This window comes from Coffea arabica, chromosome 6e, assembly GCF_036785885.1.
Source record: "Coffea arabica cultivar ET-39 chromosome 6e, Coffea Arabica ET-39 HiFi, whole genome shotgun sequence".
Taxonomy (NCBI): domain Eukaryota; kingdom Viridiplantae; phylum Streptophyta; class Magnoliopsida; order Gentianales; family Rubiaceae; genus Coffea; species Coffea arabica.
Genome location: NC_092321.1, coordinates 16,294,612 through 16,311,812, shown reverse-complemented (window position 1 = coordinate 16,311,812; position 17,201 = coordinate 16,294,612). Strand labels below are relative to the sequence as shown.

General features: G+C 36.0%; 1 protein-coding gene across 4 annotated transcripts; it reads right to left on the bottom strand.

Annotated features, from left to right (window-relative positions):
• Window positions 1-444: 444 nt before the first annotated feature.
• LOC113697100 (villin-2) lies at window positions 445-13,082 on the bottom strand. 4 transcript variants are annotated; one of them, XM_027216562.2, is made up of 23 exons: window positions 12,453-13,079; window positions 10,379-10,531; window positions 9,918-10,017; window positions 9,676-9,744; window positions 9,360-9,596; window positions 9,103-9,280; window positions 8,834-8,966; window positions 7,909-8,068; window positions 7,688-7,835; window positions 7,505-7,605; window positions 7,262-7,420; window positions 6,673-6,741; window positions 6,523-6,591; window positions 6,300-6,437; window positions 5,250-5,378; window positions 4,588-4,735; window positions 4,479-4,489; window positions 4,260-4,400; window positions 4,045-4,170; window positions 2,737-2,799; window positions 1,859-2,114; window positions 1,147-1,385; window positions 445-1,011 (listed from the first exon to the last, which is right to left on the bottom strand). In XM_027216562.2, the coding sequence occupies exons 2-23, from the start codon at window positions 10,432-10,434 to the stop codon at window positions 898-900; spliced, it is 2,844 nt and encodes a 947-aa protein (XP_027072363.1). In that variant the 5' UTR covers window positions 10,435-10,531; window positions 12,453-13,079; the 3' UTR covers window positions 445-897. The 4 variants fall into 4 exon arrangements, 2 of the variants coding, with proteins under 2 accessions (XP_027072363.1, XP_071911548.1); XR_011816996.1 differs by lacking the exons at window positions 445-1,011; window positions 1,147-1,385; window positions 1,859-2,114; window positions 2,737-2,799; window positions 4,045-4,170 and adding an exon at window positions 11,522-12,059 and having other exon boundaries at window positions 4,479-4,735; window positions 12,453-13,082; XR_011816997.1 differs by lacking the exons at window positions 445-1,011; window positions 1,147-1,385; window positions 1,859-2,114; window positions 2,737-2,799; window positions 4,045-4,170 and having other exon boundaries at window positions 4,479-4,735; window positions 12,912-13,082.
• Between the last annotated feature and the right edge of the window lie 4,119 nt (window positions 13,083-17,201).

The following is a 17,201-nucleotide window of genomic DNA, read 5'->3' as shown; positions in this document are numbered from 1 at the left end:
TATAAAGAAATGTTTTATCAGTGCGGTGGACTCCGTGCAACTTGCAGATGCTAGAGAGCAACGCATTGCAGAAGAAGGTCCATCCACAATAAAGATAAATTTACCAGGAGAAGCCAACAAAGGCACAGACACCAAACACCAGAGACACTCGAACAAAAAAGAATTCAAAAACAGCAAGTTATTAGGTCCACTCCAATTGTTTAGCTTACACGCAGGAAACTGTGTGGGTAGCATATATTAAGAATCACAACCTGATTACATTAGTGGCCTTCATGAGGCACAATTAGAGTGAAAAGACTCTGAAGGTGAGGGAGAGAGAGCAAAGAGTCATAGTAGCTACCGATGGTTACGAATCATCCATGCCGAGCAGAAATATGGACAGTCTCAATCTATGCATTTCCAAAACTGTACCACCATTAGTTCCCCTACTATTTGAGAAAAGTAGAAAACTAGAAAGCAGTCTGTCATTAACTTTACGACTTACTTACAGTGCAACAAATATACATCATTTCCATGAACCAAAAGAATGTTCTGTAAACATAGCAGAAAAATAAAGGAAAGAGATCTGCAATAGATCACAGACTGGGATACATATTGACCAAATCAAAGAATATGACACTCCTCTTGTTTTTAAACTACAATCTCTGGATTGTGAGAAACCCAGCAGGACTAAGAAGCGGGAGAAGAAGATCACACTTCAAGCCGGCACCACATAATCAAACCCGTACTAACAAAATCTAGGTCACAATAACGCAGACAAAAATTGCTATAAGTGCAAACCAGGCATGAAATACCTATAAAAGCAGGTTGCTCTGGCAGAGAAGATGTCAAAACCGAAGTCCGCAAGTATAGATAGAAAAAGAGTTGATAAGATGGTTGATGTTTTGGATTTTGTTTCTAGAAGAGATCAGCTTTCTTTTTCAGCATGTCTTGCTTCCACTTAGGCAATTTATAAAATGCTTCTTTTGTCATTCCCAGTACAGCCTCAAATTCCTCATCAGAGAGATAAGCCTGAAAATCACGGGAGGCAACTCATTATGACTTTGCTTATCACTAACTGACAATCCATCTACAAACTCTAATTAGAACTCCTATGTTGTCAAGATATGCCATACTCTAAATCCATAAATTAATGAACCAACTAACCTCCCTGCGTTTAAAATCAATGCCAGTGACAGGATTGTCAGATTTAGCCTTCAGTTGTTCATAACTAAATGTACTTTGAGTACTTTCACCGCCATTCTCATCCTGCTCTGAATCTGGCTTTGGTTCTGAATCTTCTCCATTGGTCTGAACTGCAAGCTCAGCTATCTCAGCCTCAACTTCTGACCCTTCTTTAGAATCTTCAAGGTCCGGAGGGGAATTTTCACTCTTCAACCCCGATGCTATCAGCATTTAATAAAATCTTACATTACAATATGCAGACATGCTTTTAAAACAAGAAAAGAAAAAACATCACCACCAAAACCTAGTGCTTAAATTATGTTTGAAATTAGGAATGGCTTTTCAGACATAAAGACTGACACCAGCAAAATGGCTTAACTAGATTCTACATAATTAGCTTCAAATCTGATTTTCTAAGGAGCTAAACAGTATCAAATTTGTGGAATATGCGAACTCCAAGAGTAATCTCTTAAAACGCTCATCCTTGTGCTTTATGTGAGTAGCTAACACTTAGCATGAGATAAGAAAAAAACTTGCCAAATATTTCTGTTGTGTATCACAAGTGCGGAAGAAACATAATCCAGGTTCAACAGACAGATTTATTTATGCAACAGCATAAGAATGCTGGGTAGTAATTCCAAAAGCCATAGGTACAAAGCAATAATGACAAACTAAGAATGATTCATATGATTACCAGGACTGCCAGTTTCCGATGTTGGACTTCGACCAGGTCGAGCTGGAGAAGAATCAGGTGACCGCTTTTTTTCAGCAGTCAGAACAGATGATAAAGCAGCAACAGCAGCTGCTCTTTGTGATCCCTGACTCAGTCCTGCAGACCTTGCTGCAGGAGTAGGTTTTGCAGAACCAGTTGAACTAAATGCAGAGTTTAAAGCTGCTAAAGCAGAAGCTCTTTGAGTTGGTCCGCCCTGATTTGTACCATTTGAGCGTTCCTGGTGGTCGAAAAACCAAAAAGGTCAAAACATAACACACCACATAGTTAGCAAGAATTTCCACATATCACCAAACAAAACAGTTTAGACAGAAACCAATAAATGCTCCTATAATTCAGCAACTTTCCCATCAAGTGGGCAAATAATATATTACACCTTAAAGATGACTACCATATTTTCTCTTCAAGATCACAAAAATTCAGCGAAAAAGATTAAGCACCAATACCATGAAGCATGACTGCCCAACATTATCATTTCCATAAAGCTGGAAGTGCAAGCAGAAATATTGCTACCAAGCATATAGCTTAGGTATCAGAGAAGGAACCAGAGAGCCCCTTTAATAAATTAGGACAATGTGAACCATTTTTCCTTCACTTTGCAAGAGAAATAAGACAAAACAGATTCGACATCCTTGCAACAAGTTTCTCTGATTATACTTTCTTTTTCGCTCAACTGTATCTCAGATCAATACATAAAATCAGAAACATAAAGAAAAATCAGAGCTACAAAGTTTGAAAACTGCTATTACAAGCTGTAATCTAGCCATCAACTTAAGTAGTTAGAATTGAAAGAGATATATCCTGTGGATGATGAGTTAAACATATCATATTCTTGTTCTTACCTCTGTGGCATGGCTTGCACCAAACAGCAGCAAAACCTTCTTCTGGAATGAGTTTCCATGTGCCTGTTATAGTGAAAGACAATTAATAGCATTCTCACACACACATCATCTACTCAAAGGAGGCAGTATTGAGACAGAGAGATTAAGAGATGAGTAAATTGACATCCATATGGATGTTCAAGCCATGACAAAGAATGCCAATGAACTCAACTAATGGCACAATCACTTTGAAGCCCCACCAGTGTATCTGATTTACAGACATAATAATTAAATGATGTAAAATGACACGGGATATTCACAAATGTGCAATGACAAACCATATGACAAAAATATTAGCCCACATCTAATTTTGATGAACAATAATTTTCAAAGAGATATCAAGCCTCAAAATGCTCAGAAATATGGGAGCAATTGCTAGTATGAAGTAAATCAACTAACAAGAGAATAAAAGACCGGTCACACTACAATTAACTTCAACAGTAAACGACCTGAGATAAATCATGCCACTTGGAGACACCCTCCAGCATACTACATCACTAGCATAAAAAGACAGCAAGAGAGGGTTCTATTGCCATGAACAAATCATCCCATGAAATAATTTAAACTGCAACCCATTTCAAGAGCGTCACTCTTTTACAATTTCTCATTCATTTCTAAGGGCATCATGGCATTGCTTTTAACACTTTGTGTGTTAAAAGCAGGACCAACAAAGCATAAGTGCAGACCATATCCAAGATCTCCCCCTATGCCTACAGAGTTGAGATGAATCTCTGTGCAACTATCAAGCACAAATGACACTACACCGTGAGATGAAGTCAGTAAAATGAAGAACTGTTTGATACATCAGACACCAGAATCTGTTTTTTATTTTCCAGATTTGGGATATTCTCCTTGAGTGTAACAGCAATTTAATATAAACTAGTAATTCTTCTTTCAGAATATCTTCAACAAAATCTGGGATCCATAAGCTCATGAAAGCTAAGTGTGCTATTTTCTGAAAAGCTAGAATGGAATCTTGACCAAAAGGGGGTTAAAAAAATTCTTCCCTCTTATTTGACTTTAACGTTCATTCCCCACATTGCCTCTGACTGAATGCAATTTGTTAAAGGTGATTAAAGCATGTCATATACATTAACCAAACATTAATAACCCTAATCCAGTATCTCATCAACAACTGCAAATAGACACATTAAGCTTGTACAAGGCATAAATATTATAGCAAAAGATTCAACAAAAAACCTACTGATTCTACCTAGGAAGAAGAATGAAGATTAAACTGAAATGGAGATAAAATGTGTGTCAACATACCATAGCTTTTGCAGGATCCCATGAAAAATATGTTGTGAAGAAGCAGGGCTCAAATCCTTCTGTGACTTTGTATAGTGGAACCTTAGGAGACAGCCCCTCCAAAGATGCAGCCAGCTCTACATATTTCTGAAATGATCTCAGTGGTTAGTAAATGAAAGGAATAACGACATGTCAGCAGAGTAGATTACAAATGCTAACAGCAGCTTAAGTTATACCTGCCCATTTTCAAAAGCACTCTGCTTGTCTTTAGCATCTACTGACTGACCAACCCAAATAAACACTTCAGCATGTGTATCGAGTATCAAAACATCCTCAGTCAGCAGATCATCTTGGGAAAAGTTGTAGACTTCTTCAATCTAGGTTTGATAATTAGCAAATGTTAGTAATAATACATAAAGTAAAACTTGCAACCAACTTTAAGGTCAAGCACATACCTCAAATTTCCCTGACAATCAACATGCGGCAGGAAGCATCATCAAAGAAACAGTTAGAAGTTTGACATTAAAAGAAGTAGACATTTGGATGACTAACTAAATGAGCTACCTTTGTTAAATGAAAATGTGAACAAGTGGGGATCTCTGGACACCTCTGGAGTCACTTTCTTACTGGTGTAACTTTGCTTTCCTCCCAGAGCAAACCAGAATGCAGAGCTCTCAGTTCCTTCTTTAGTATGTTTCATAGCTACTCCTGGCTGAAGTAACACAAGAAAGTGGACATGGGCACAAGAAGTGACCAGTTCAGTTTTGGATACAAGATTACAGTCAGGCTGTGGGGGAGGGATGGGTTGGGTGGTATGGGGGGAGGGAGTGTAAGTGAGAGGTCCTGGGTTCAGGACCTCCCACTTACACTAAAAAAAAAAGTAAAAAAAAAAAAAAAGATTACAGTCAAGAAAGGAAACAAACCTAAATTAGCTGTGTAAACTCCTTAAATTTTAGGCTCAATTCTAGAAACACAGCAATCTTGGAAAAGCTACACTAACTACATGATATCATGGTAAAATCTTTCTCAAGGCCAAAAGAATGTGCTCATTGATATCCAGAAGTCTTGTCCCGCCACTAACTCGAAACTCATGCTAAGACACAATCAGTCCAACATCTCCAGATAATCATGTGGACACTTTTCTTATTGCTTTCACAATGCCTTTAGGCCAAATATTCAATTGTTTTTGCCAAACATTTTTGTCAAATATTTTCAGAAACTCTTACCTTCAAAAATTCAGCAACCTTAGCCGCTAATTGCTGCTGCTCAAATGTACTCTGACTCCCATGCCAACTGAATAATGAAGAGCCAGATTGTAGAAGGAAAGATTCATTAGAGTTCAACGAGGCTGGAACCTGAAATGATGATAAGATGCACCTTAATCAACTCAAGATATAAATGTAATTTCTCGATTAGATAATTTATTAAAAGAAGCAAACAAAGTGCGTATTCAATTAACAACCATGTTCATGACAAAAGAGGAGACGAGGAAAGAAGTGTTAGAGAAATCAAAGGCAGGCCAAAAACCAAGCAACCAAAGAGGGGCAAGAATCAATATAGGTCAAATTTTAATTCCTATTGTCAATCATTTAGAAGGTGATCAATTGTCCTAAGGCCTGATTTATAATATGGGGAAGCTAAATAAGAGAAGATCCCCAGTATTATGTCTCTAGATAAAGAATTACAAAGCCCTGAAATCAGTGAATTAGAGCCAACTGCACTACTGATTTGATTACGAAAAACTTCTTTACATGAAGCTCAAAATGGACAAATAAGTATTTCAGTATGCAGCCCGAACAAAAGGTAATCCTGAAAAGGATACAAGGCATCCATATCATTTATGGCCAATTCATAGCCCATAACATATTGCAGCACAATTTTTGCATTAAAATTCTGAAAAGGACTAAAGTTTTTACATAAGCTGCAGAATGGCAGCTTCTCACAATAAGCTTTTCCAGCTTAAAATAAGCTAAAATCAAAAGTCAAGCAAAGACCTTAAACCTAGGTATTTTTAAGCTTGAGAAAACTATAATAAGCTATTCTTAAGCAACTGAGGAGAGACCCTATATTCAATTAAAATGACATTACTATACTTGAATTCTAGACAACCAGAAGGTTGATGATTAACCATATGAAATGCACCCAAAAAAAAGGTCCTTGAGGAAAGAGCCACCAATGGAACAAGAATAAGAAAATAATCAGTATATCTATGAATCTTGAAAATCCTATGGAAAATGACATCTGAACAGCTGAAGTGGAAATTGGATCAAGCATACCGCATCAACTTGAACTACTATGTCATTATGCATTGATGTTCCAGATATCCGAATGAGTGCAACGGAATCAGGAGTGTAAGTTTCATCATTCAATCCTTTGTCAGCTATGTAATTCTTATACCCAGAGCTGACTCCACCCTGTAATGGAGCAAAGAATCAGAAGCAATTAAACCAATACATTAAAAAAGTCAATCAGCATCAAAATTGCACAAAGACCAAGTACCTTAAGGACCACCATTGGCTGAAAGATGGCAACAAACTGCGGCGGCTCTTTCCCTTGATATATCCTACCCTGTACAATAAGTTTATCTCAATATTCATTTCATGATGCTAGAACAGAAAATAGGGCAAAAGAGAGTAGCAGTAACATTACCAATACAGGTCTTCCCTTCAGCGAGTTGCACATTGTGTTAGCTAGCCCGGCGGCCATAATTTGGTCCTCCTAAAGTCCGGACACAAAAATTCTCATCAGGACCAAAACAAATTATACATGTGCAAAGTTTTCAATGACTGATAAAAAAGAAATTTATCGTTTGTGCCAAGGGAAAGTATTAACATCGGCATATGGATGTATGCCCAGGACATGATGAATGATCATATTAAAAAAGACATCAAAAGGGGCTGAGTTTTGGAAAGATTCTTTCCCCCTTGGTCCCCTACACGAAAAAGTATAATAGAGGGGGCTTCACTTAATAAGTTTTACTGGCTCAAAGGTGAGACAGCCAATTACTTTAATATACTGAAAGTACGGTGATGAAAACAGTTTGCTATCAGCGACATCATTACTAATATCACTTAACAATAAAGCTCTCTTTCTGCAGGACAAACTAAAGCTCTTTAACTTAACCGAGGGTAAACTTGAAAATTGCAGACAAGCTCAAATGTATAAAGAACTGATGAATGCAGTAAAATGAGAAGCAAGTAGTTCTTATTTGGGGCTGTAAAGTGACAACAGCAATTACCTGAATGCTATCCTTTCCAATCCAATAGCACAAGTAATACTCTTCTTTCTTATCATGAGAATGGTAGGTGTAGAGAATGATATAGCAATCTCCGCTAAAGAATTTACCAATATCTTCTATGGGAACTGGAGTCTTTGCACTGCCATTAATGCACCAAACCTGGATATGGTATGAAAAACATTAGACACAAAACAAGGTAACCAGATTATGAACCCTCAGTAAAGATTTTATTAAGAGACATACCTCAATTTTTCCACCTACTTCTAGCAATGGAGGGACTTCTTCATTCACTGGAGCACTTTTGCTTGCTCCCTTAACACCAACACCTTGTTGCTTCAGCAAAGCTGTCAAGTATGAGAGAGTTCCAGAATTAAAGAAACGCACCCAACGAAAGGTCAAGTTTGTTTTCAAATGAAACCAACTTACCTGCTACTTTTCCTCTTCCCTCCTCAGCAACAGGTGCTGATCCTGATGGCCAAGAATCAAAGTTGGACTTAAATGAATGCGTCTCATAACCTTGAATTAGCCGTGTTATACTGGTTGACTTCGGTCTATTTTGGCCAACAACAAACTCCTGAAAGTGCGAGAAAGGAGTAAGAGTTTGCATCATCTAAAGAGCAGAAGAAGAAAAAGTGTAAAACTTGTACCTCAGCAGCTTGAATGGCAGTCTTCCTCTCATCGACTTGAGTTACCCGGCCAACCCAAACAAAAATCTCAGAGCCACAATCCAACAAAAAGCACTTGTTATTCTCCAAAATAGATTTTGAAAGTTCATCATCTACAGGCTTAACCTGACCATCCACAACACTAAAGAGAGCCAAGCCAAGGGCAGAGTATCAAAGTCAGCACCTCATATGAAACTAGATCAAAGCATCAAATCACAATATAAAACAGCTCAATACATGTGACTGCATGAGAGAGAGAGAGAGAGAGAGAGTTTCCTCAAATTATGACTGCAAAAGTAAAAGATCATCCAAACATTTCCACAGAAACATATGAATGACAAAATATCTGCAGATACAGACAACATTAATGAGAGCTGCAGCTATCCAAGCAATATCATATGTTTCGTGCACTAAAGTACTCTCACTCTATTGAATTGAGCATTTATTTAATATGAACCAAAGCATGCACTCCTAGTTTACATGTTGCCAGTCACAGATGAGAACATACTGGACAATGGATGCTTTGTATAGAAAAAGACAAGAACATTTGTAAAGTAACAGTCTGGATGAAGTTAATAAGCCAGAGGTAGAATGACAACAGAATCAAAGAACAATGACTAACACATTCAGAATCACTTCGCGTTTATGGTCATTTCTAACAATTGAAAAAGTAACAAATAACGCAAAGAACTCTAAAAAAATGATGAAGTGAATAACAAAAAACATGGCATTTTCACATCCAAAGCAAAACGATCTTCTTTTGAGCTGTAAATTTAGTTTCTACTGGAGTTTGTGCCAGCTGCAGACAACAGTTTAAATCATGACTCGTAAGTGCTTTTCAATTTAAGAGAGATAAATAACAAGAAATGAAGGTGGAACAAAAGGATAGTACAGAAGGGATTATTACCTGTAGAGTTTTGCAGGAGTCTTTTCTGGAATAATATCATCTTCACTAGCAACCTTTTTTCCAATTGGTGCAAACCCACCAAAAAGGACCCAGAATTCACCAGAATCGGACTCTGTCTGCAACTTTCCATCATCTGATACAGGAATAAATATTAGTATAAGCAAAAACATATTATATGAAGCTGTACTAAATAATCATTTATATACACTTGGACTAGTTAAAAAACTGAAGGAACATGATGAGACTAGAGAAGCCAATAATATGCTTACCAACAATTGCAACATCACATGTCCCCTCATGATACTTTTCCTTCAAAAACTGAATTACTTCCAGTGCTTTGGCCCTCTCCTGTATGTTGGAATTTGCACCATTGAACTGAAATATTTTATCTTTGGTATCCAGGATAAACACATCATCATGATTCAGTGAGGACCGAGAAAATGGGACCTAGGAAAAGGAAAACAAGCTTAGGCCTCTTTGAAAATAGCTCGATTAGAATAGCACAACTATCCAAATTCTTCTATACCTGCTTTAACCTTACAACACGTTTTCCTTTACACACATACAACCGTGTTTCAAATTCTTCCTCCTCGGGTTTCTTAAATCCAGATGCCACACCACCTTCCAGCGGTATAATACATGGTTTGAAGTATGATAAGAATTTGTCAGACTCATGACCTTGGAGTTCCCTGTGCTGTACAGCACGGCCACCAAGAATTGCATCAAGTTCAACAGTTTTGATAGCCGCCGTTCCAGCCTCATCCTGTACCAAAGTTTCAGAATGATAGTTAAATTTCACCTCAGTAATGGTTTTTACACAATTAAAAAGAGGCAGACAATACCTGGCTGGTATCCTTTCCAAGCCAGAAATGTATGTCATATAAATATGCTCCTCCCTTGCCAGGTGATGTCTGAAAGTGTAAATGGAAAATACAGATCGATATTAGTTTTTATAAGTTCACTGGATCCAAACTTAAAACAGGATAAAAAAAGTTAGCTCTTCCTTCAGTCATAAACACTCAATTCGTAAAAATGAGGCCCAAAAATAAGATAAAAAAGAAGAAATATCGGAAGCCATATGCACCTGCAGGACAATGTATGAATCACCCGAGTAAAATTTACCATAATCAGATTTTGGTAAAGGAACTGGTTGGAAGTTCTCAATTCTCCAAATCTCTGTCCCTCTATAGCGAAAGTTAAGTTCAGCCAAAATATGGTATGGTCAACATAAAAGAAATTTAGCACAAAAGGAATCAGCAAAGACAAACATACAAAATCCATGAGCGTGTTTGGATTGAAGATTATTTGGAAAGGTTTTTCATGTTAGCATAGTAGCAATTTTCGCAATGTGATGTATGTGGGATAAAAAGGTGGTAGGAAAATGTTTGGAGGGAATATTAAGAAAAACTTTGTGGAATAGCACTCAATCCAAACAAACCCATCTCATTGCAACATGTGACTCGTTCCATATTTCATGAAATAAATGGAATAACAAATATTGAAAGATCAGTATAATCATCCACTGTAGTCTTTCAATGAGGATACATTCTCTGACCAGCTCCCTGAAATGCAGGTTCTAAAGCTTTCACAGAGCTCGACATCTTGTCAAATGCTTCTTGCAGCCAACTCTTCCAAGAAAATAGTGAACAAGACTTTTAAAGCTTAAAGGTCCAGTAGCCTTCACTCTCTGAACAGTGACTACACAAAACAAACAGCAGCAGACAGGCTTAGCAAGAACAGAAAACAATATCAAGTCAAAAAGGTCGAGTCCTATATCATGATTTTAGTGAATGATGCAAACTACATCAAAGACTACTTTGGACAGATAGCATCCATTGTAAAGAACATGAGAATGTTGTAAATTTGGTAACTTAAGAAACTAAACCCATTCCAAATATGGGAAAAGAAAACAAACTGGAACTTAGATGTCACAGATGTTCTAATCTTCAACAAGAAGCTAGATGTTTTTGTCAGTACCTTCAACAAGCAAATCATTCTTTGCAAGTATAAAATTCTAGATCACTGAGCCATTTTGTATAACAACAGGCTAACAAATCTGCAGTGTAACTTGCTACCTTCAAATGACCTAAGAAAGTACCTGCAACCTGTTATGCTCCTGCCCATATCATATACTTCTAAAATGAAACCCCCTCATTTTATGTCCTTCATTTAATACAAGCAGATTCAAACTGGACACACAAGTGAGCGGCATCTCATTAATCCACTCATAGTCAATGAAAAGCCAGGCAGCAAATTCAGAAGACATGCAGCTGAAATGGTCACCAATAGGTCCCCTTGTTGGGCTTAATATTGTGCATTCTTTTTTGCAAGATGTGATACATTAAATTCAAAAGGAAATGCTGATATAGTTTCAGCATCAAATAAAATCATCTGATGCATGCAGGGCAACAATCCCTAAAACCACAAAAGTGGCAAAAAGCTGCTTTACACTTCTTTCTTTGATGAGTAGAGCAAAACTCAACTCACTTTTTAAATGCTCAACTCCCGATAAAAGACTAATGGTCTGGCAAAGTACGTTATGTAAGCTAGCTCGATAAAATGGCCTAGAAGGATAACAATAATGTAATTGATCATTGCTTGAGATTTTCATTGTAGTGAACCAAGATTTAAAGGCTTAAAGTGCAAGTGCTGGTAATATTGAAGTCACAGCATGGGAACATATCTCACTTTCCAGCTACGTTCTCCGCAGTCCCTGACATAATTTACAGAAGCTGCATCTCTCTTCCTTACCCACTCTTTGTAGCTTTGATGATCCAGAGCAACATTTTTGTGGGGTAGAATGCAAGCTGGATCGAGCTTAACTTCAGCTAATCTCTTTCAATATACACATTTCTTCAGTATAGTTGAACCATTCTAGCCACTGGCAACATCCAAATAAACACATCATCCAAGTATCCATCTGAAAAGCATTTGGCCCTTTTCTGTCTTGAACTCAACCTCCCCACAGCTGAGCTAAAGAAACAGTCATCAGCCAACCACTACAGAAACTTCCCGTTACAAATACCTTTCAGCTTTAACAAGAACTACTCCCACGAATCACCTTCTTCTCTTATTTTCCTTATTGACTTCCACCACTTCAATTAACCAATCAACTAAGATCGGAATCATTTCCTAACGAGAGTATCATGGAAAACTGATCAAAGCACCCAACTTCAACAGATTAGAATAAAAACCTCCAAGAAATTGATAAACCTCGAGAACCCACCTTCAGATACCCACGAATTTGATCAGAAAAAAGGATAAAGCTTGAGCTCAGTAAACAAAGACCCTATCTTTTTTCATATCCCCATTACAAAATCCACAGATCAAACAAGACTCGTAACAAATTAAAACGATTAAATTTCAGCATGCAAACCATTTAAATCAAATCAAAATCATCAGAAACACAAAGACACAAAGAAGATCATTTACAAAGCAAACACATTACAACACAATAACAACACTAATTACGCCAGACCAATGCTAGTTAAACATTTCAACCTCAGATCAATACAAAAATTCAAGAAAAGAAACCCAATTCCCAAATTTCCTGAAAAGCAATAGATCTTAACAGAAGCACCAAAGCCACAATTGACAGGCCAAGTATTGAGAGACTCACCTGAGGAAAAACTGCAATCAATCAATCAATCAATCAAGGCAATTCTTTCTAGGAAAGCTAATATAATTGAAGAAATTGTGGAGGGACACAGTTGTGAGGTGGGTTTAGAAAGAGAAACAAAGAAGGGAAGGATAGAACGAAAGAAAAAGGGGCATGGAACGAAAAGAAGAGAGCTTGCAAAGCTGGCAAATTATATATTTTTATTTACGTTTAAATAAACAAAAGTAGGCAAATATTGTTTGAATGATACGTAAAAATAAAAGCAAGGGAGAGAAAGGAGAGGAAATAATTGATCCCTTTTTTGGTGAATTCTCTCTCAAACTTTTCTTAGCTTTTCTGAGATTTGTTGCCAGAAAATTTGATAATTCTTTTGCAGAGTATATTCACAAATTTGAAAAAGAAGAAGAATCCTGTATATACATCATGATAATACAGGTGTATATGGAAGTGTATTTGTACCTTTCAGAGAGAGAAAGAGAGAAAGGAAGGGGGGGAAGAGAGAAAAAGGTGATGGTGATGGAAGGAAGAAGAAAGGATCGAGCAAAGGAAGAAGGCAGTTGTGGCTGGCAGTGTGTGACTGTGTGAGAGATAAAGAGGAAAAGCTATCTGCTTTGAGTGGCGTGATGAGTTGGAGAGAGAGAGAGAGAGAGAGGGGATTATGACTGATTATTAACGGTTAAATGGTAATAATGTAATGAAAACATTGATGAATTTTCGGGCAAATTTCCAGGTTGGCTTTTTTTTTTTCCGTTCTCCCTTTATTTTTTGTTTACCTAAATATAATGTCATAGCAATACGCAAATTGTATAGCTGTAGGAACTTGTGTGTGTGCAATCATTTGTGGCAAATGATTAATTACTCTAATAATATTGGGATAGGAGATTATTTGAAATAATTACTCTAACAATTTTTATGATATGTGAGATAAAAATGTGGTTAAAAATAAAACATTGATTGAAAAATACAAGAAAAATAATTATATTTTGGATAATATGAATATCCAAACACACTTAACATTGCCACCATCCAAATGTAATGGACATAAATTTTGTTTGTGTAGTTATCATGACAACAACTCAAATGTTATTTTCACACCAACTCTTTTGTTAAAATGACAAAATTACTCCCCTTCTGTCTGAATTGCATCTTGAATGTCAAATGATATGGTCATAGGTTAAATGTGTTCTTTTTTCTTTTTGTGACAACAATTTTTGTTAAAATGACAAGATCACTCCTCTTAAATTTGAGCTGCATCTTAACTTAAGAAAAGCAAATTTAGTATACCAACTAAAAGGGACGGGAGGAGGGATGGATTTGGATGATTCGGAGGAAGAAGAGTATAAGTAAGAGATCTAGAGTTTAAACTCTCTCATTTATACTAAAAAAAAGGTATACCGTTTAAAAGTTGTACAAATAAAATCCATACTCGTGGCCTTAACACCAACCCTTATGTATGGCTGTATGCATATGTATTTTCATTTTCTTGCAATTAGACAAGGAGAATGATTAGAGGAAATGGGAGATTGCATCCAATTCCAAAGCTTATTAGTACTATTATAAATCAGATTTCACAATTCCTTTTGGACGTCATACCTTCATATGTTTGGATTGCCATTTTCTGCCAGAAAATTGAGTTGTTTTCCGTGATCACATTTTTCTATTACCTTTTTCCCTCACATACATCAAATAGCTACAGTAATTTTTCCATGAAAAATGACGGAAAATGCAATCCAAATAGGTTGGACCCTTATAAAAATTTCAAACATTTAGAATATAAATCACTACTATCATTGATAAACATTGAGAAGCATGGTTCCCTAAGGGAACCATAAATTTTTTTTTTTAAACAATTGGTTCTAAATTTTGTGGTTTAAACATTTTGATTAATGATTTATATTTAAAAGTTATTAAGCAGCTCTCTTCCTTGATTGATTGTTTCTGTAGTGCATAGTGTTGGAAAATTTTACAGACATCTAGTCCATTGTGCCACTTTATCATGCAGGCAGCAGGCTATTACATAAAAAGTGTTATGCCACGATGTAGCTCGCATTTGTAGTCTACAATTTTCATAGTTAAACAGAGAGGCGAGAATTGCCTAAGATAGTCCCTCGCATTTGCAAGTTATTCTACTTTAATCCACGATGTATTTTGCAAATTATTTTATTTGCTCTACTTTACATTGGTGGAATGTAAAAATTATTTTTGGCGACTCTATTGTCTAGAGAGGTACCTCTTTACTCTTTAGACTATTACATGTATTAAGCTAATAATTAGCAAAAGCTCATATTCCACCCATCTATCACACATTTATATGCAATTTAAATATTCTCAAATTACCTACAATTGATGAATACTATAAAAATACTCATACTTTTCAGTTAATTATAAAATAAATAAAAAGACATTTTCCGTGTTATGCTTTATAATATACTTCAATTTGAGGTAATTTTAGAGTTTGTATATTGACAATGACATGTCATCCAAGTTTAAACAAAAGCAGCAAAGTTATATAATGATTTTGTACATTTAAAAAGGCAATAAAATGGTAAGGCAATAACAAATTTAAAATCTTATGCACAAGGATAAGAATTAGCATTTTAATTAATGTAGCACAATATCTTAAAATTATGGTAATTATTTTAATTACTCAACTATTAGATATATTTGCATTTTTCAAGTATGAATTTATATAGTATTTTTTGTTAAACCCGTTTTTTTTTTTTTGCTCCAACCTTTGATCATACGTTTTATTAAAAAAGAAAAAAGGCTAATAGAGTATACATACTACACAGTTTCATTTTATACCGATTCAAAATTTTACCCTACGTGCTTAGCCCATTCAAATTGAAAACTTGGAAGTAAAATGACATTTCTTCCAATTGCACGTCACATGCATGAAATAATGCTTGCGAGTAGCATTTTCATGCAAAAAAAAAAAAAATGGAGTTGTGGACCAAATTACTACGTTTCGTATATGTTGGGGGGGGCTAAAAACAGGTCATATAAAATGTGAGGGCCCATTTGTAAAGTTTTCTTTAGATAAAATTACATTCACCAAATAATTGTAGAATTGTGAATATCAAAATCAATGAGCTACCAATAATACACTGTTTAGGTCAACCAAGTACTTCAATTCAAATCAAGAAAGCACATTACAGGTACTCAGAAAACAATTGAACTCATTTGGGTAGAAAAGGGAGCAATGCCATGCTCATTTTCAAACTAGTTAAAGTTTATGCAAATAAAGGAAAAGAAGTCAGAAGTGTAAAGAGAAGAAGAGGGCATTCTTTAAATGCTAAAAAGAAGAAATGGTTGAGAATTTAAGATACATGTGAAGGCAACACAAATGGTTGAGGAAAATAGCTTTTTGTGCAGCTGGTTTGTATAATAAGAGATTAGATAGGACACATTATTTGAACCAGTGGAATCAATCAACTAGAAAGACGTACTTTAGAGGTCAATCTCTATGAAAATTACTGATTTCATCAATGGAAGTCTATACCAGTTCGAACAGAGCCCCATTTGCTGTTCAATTATTTGTTTATAGTTTTATTATGTAAGTGCTAAGACACTTGTGCGATGAGAGTAAAATTGATTATATAAAAATATATCTGTTACTTAAAAAAAAATTGTTTACCTTTTCAATAGTTTGAACTTGACTACTGACTAAGGCATCATTAGCTCCGTCACTTTGGCTAATTCTCTGTAGTGACAGATACATTTCAATTGGGGATTACCTTTGTAGTGACAAAGAGGGACAAGGGGCAGGAACGCTTATGTGCATTTTTGCACACGACGTAATTTTGTTTGCATATGGTGTAACACTTTCAACAACGTGTAACTTTAGAACAAAATTTTGTAGGTCCCACACATGTTGTTAAAATTGAGATACAAGATGAAATTTGGACTGTACAATTTTTTTGACCAAATCTTAGCCATGAACTGCCAGCAACCGTTCCTGCCCCTCTTCCGACAAAGAGGTACATTTGGAGTTAAATAAATACAATTCTGAAATGCAAGGGTTGATATCTTCTCTTTTTTGTGCATGTCCCTTTCTTATTTTCCTGGGATATTTGAATTGTAAAACAATCGCAATAGCATAAAGATGGTAACTAAAAAAGATAGGAAAGAAGGCCAAACGACATTCAAGAACCGAGGTTGCATATGATTCTAGCTGCTTAGGAGCCGCTCAAATAGCTAGTTGAAACATTCTTGATTTGGTAAATATTCAACTCGTTGAGCTTAATAGGGCTCTACATAAAACGTAAAGTTTGCTAAGTATTATCAACGATCATTTCGATTAATAAGAAGGCAGAAATATGAGCTTGGTTTTGATGTAATACTCCGTTCGAGTTGTGTAATCAATATACCAATCCAGTCAAGCTCGAAATTGTGATTAGATACTCTACCGAGCTTGAGTTAAGTTCGAGTTTTGCTCAACCCAAACTTAGGTCATTTTGGTTGAGCTTGAGTTATATAACCTAGACGTGGACTTGACCAATTCATTATTGCAGCCTAGTGGGAAGAACTAGGAAACAAGTTTAGGAGGGGGAGAAGGGATGGTAGACCAGTTAGTCCCATTTCTTTCTCGAATAAAAGAAAGCTGGCACAAATTTTTTTTTTCAACAAACAGAAACGGTACTTTTATATATTAACACTTAATAATACAAGAGTTAGTTATAAAAAAGGACGATTACTCTCGTATCTTTTTTTTCTATATCCATTAGCCACACTGGAAACTCATTGTCC

Coding starts and splice junctions, on each gene's coding strand:
- LOC113697100 (XM_027216562.2), bottom strand. CDS start 10,434: ATGTCGAGCTCTGTGAAAGCTTTAGAACCTGCATTTCAGGGAGCTGGT. Junction 9,597..9,675: donor TTGGAAAGGATACCAGCCAG/GTATTGTCTGCC, acceptor ACTTTGGTACAG/GATGAGGCTGGAACGGCGGC. Junction 9,281..9,359: donor GTGTTGTAAGGTTAAAGCAG/GTATAGAAGAAT, acceptor TCCTTTTCCTAG/GTCCCATTTTCTCGGTCCTC.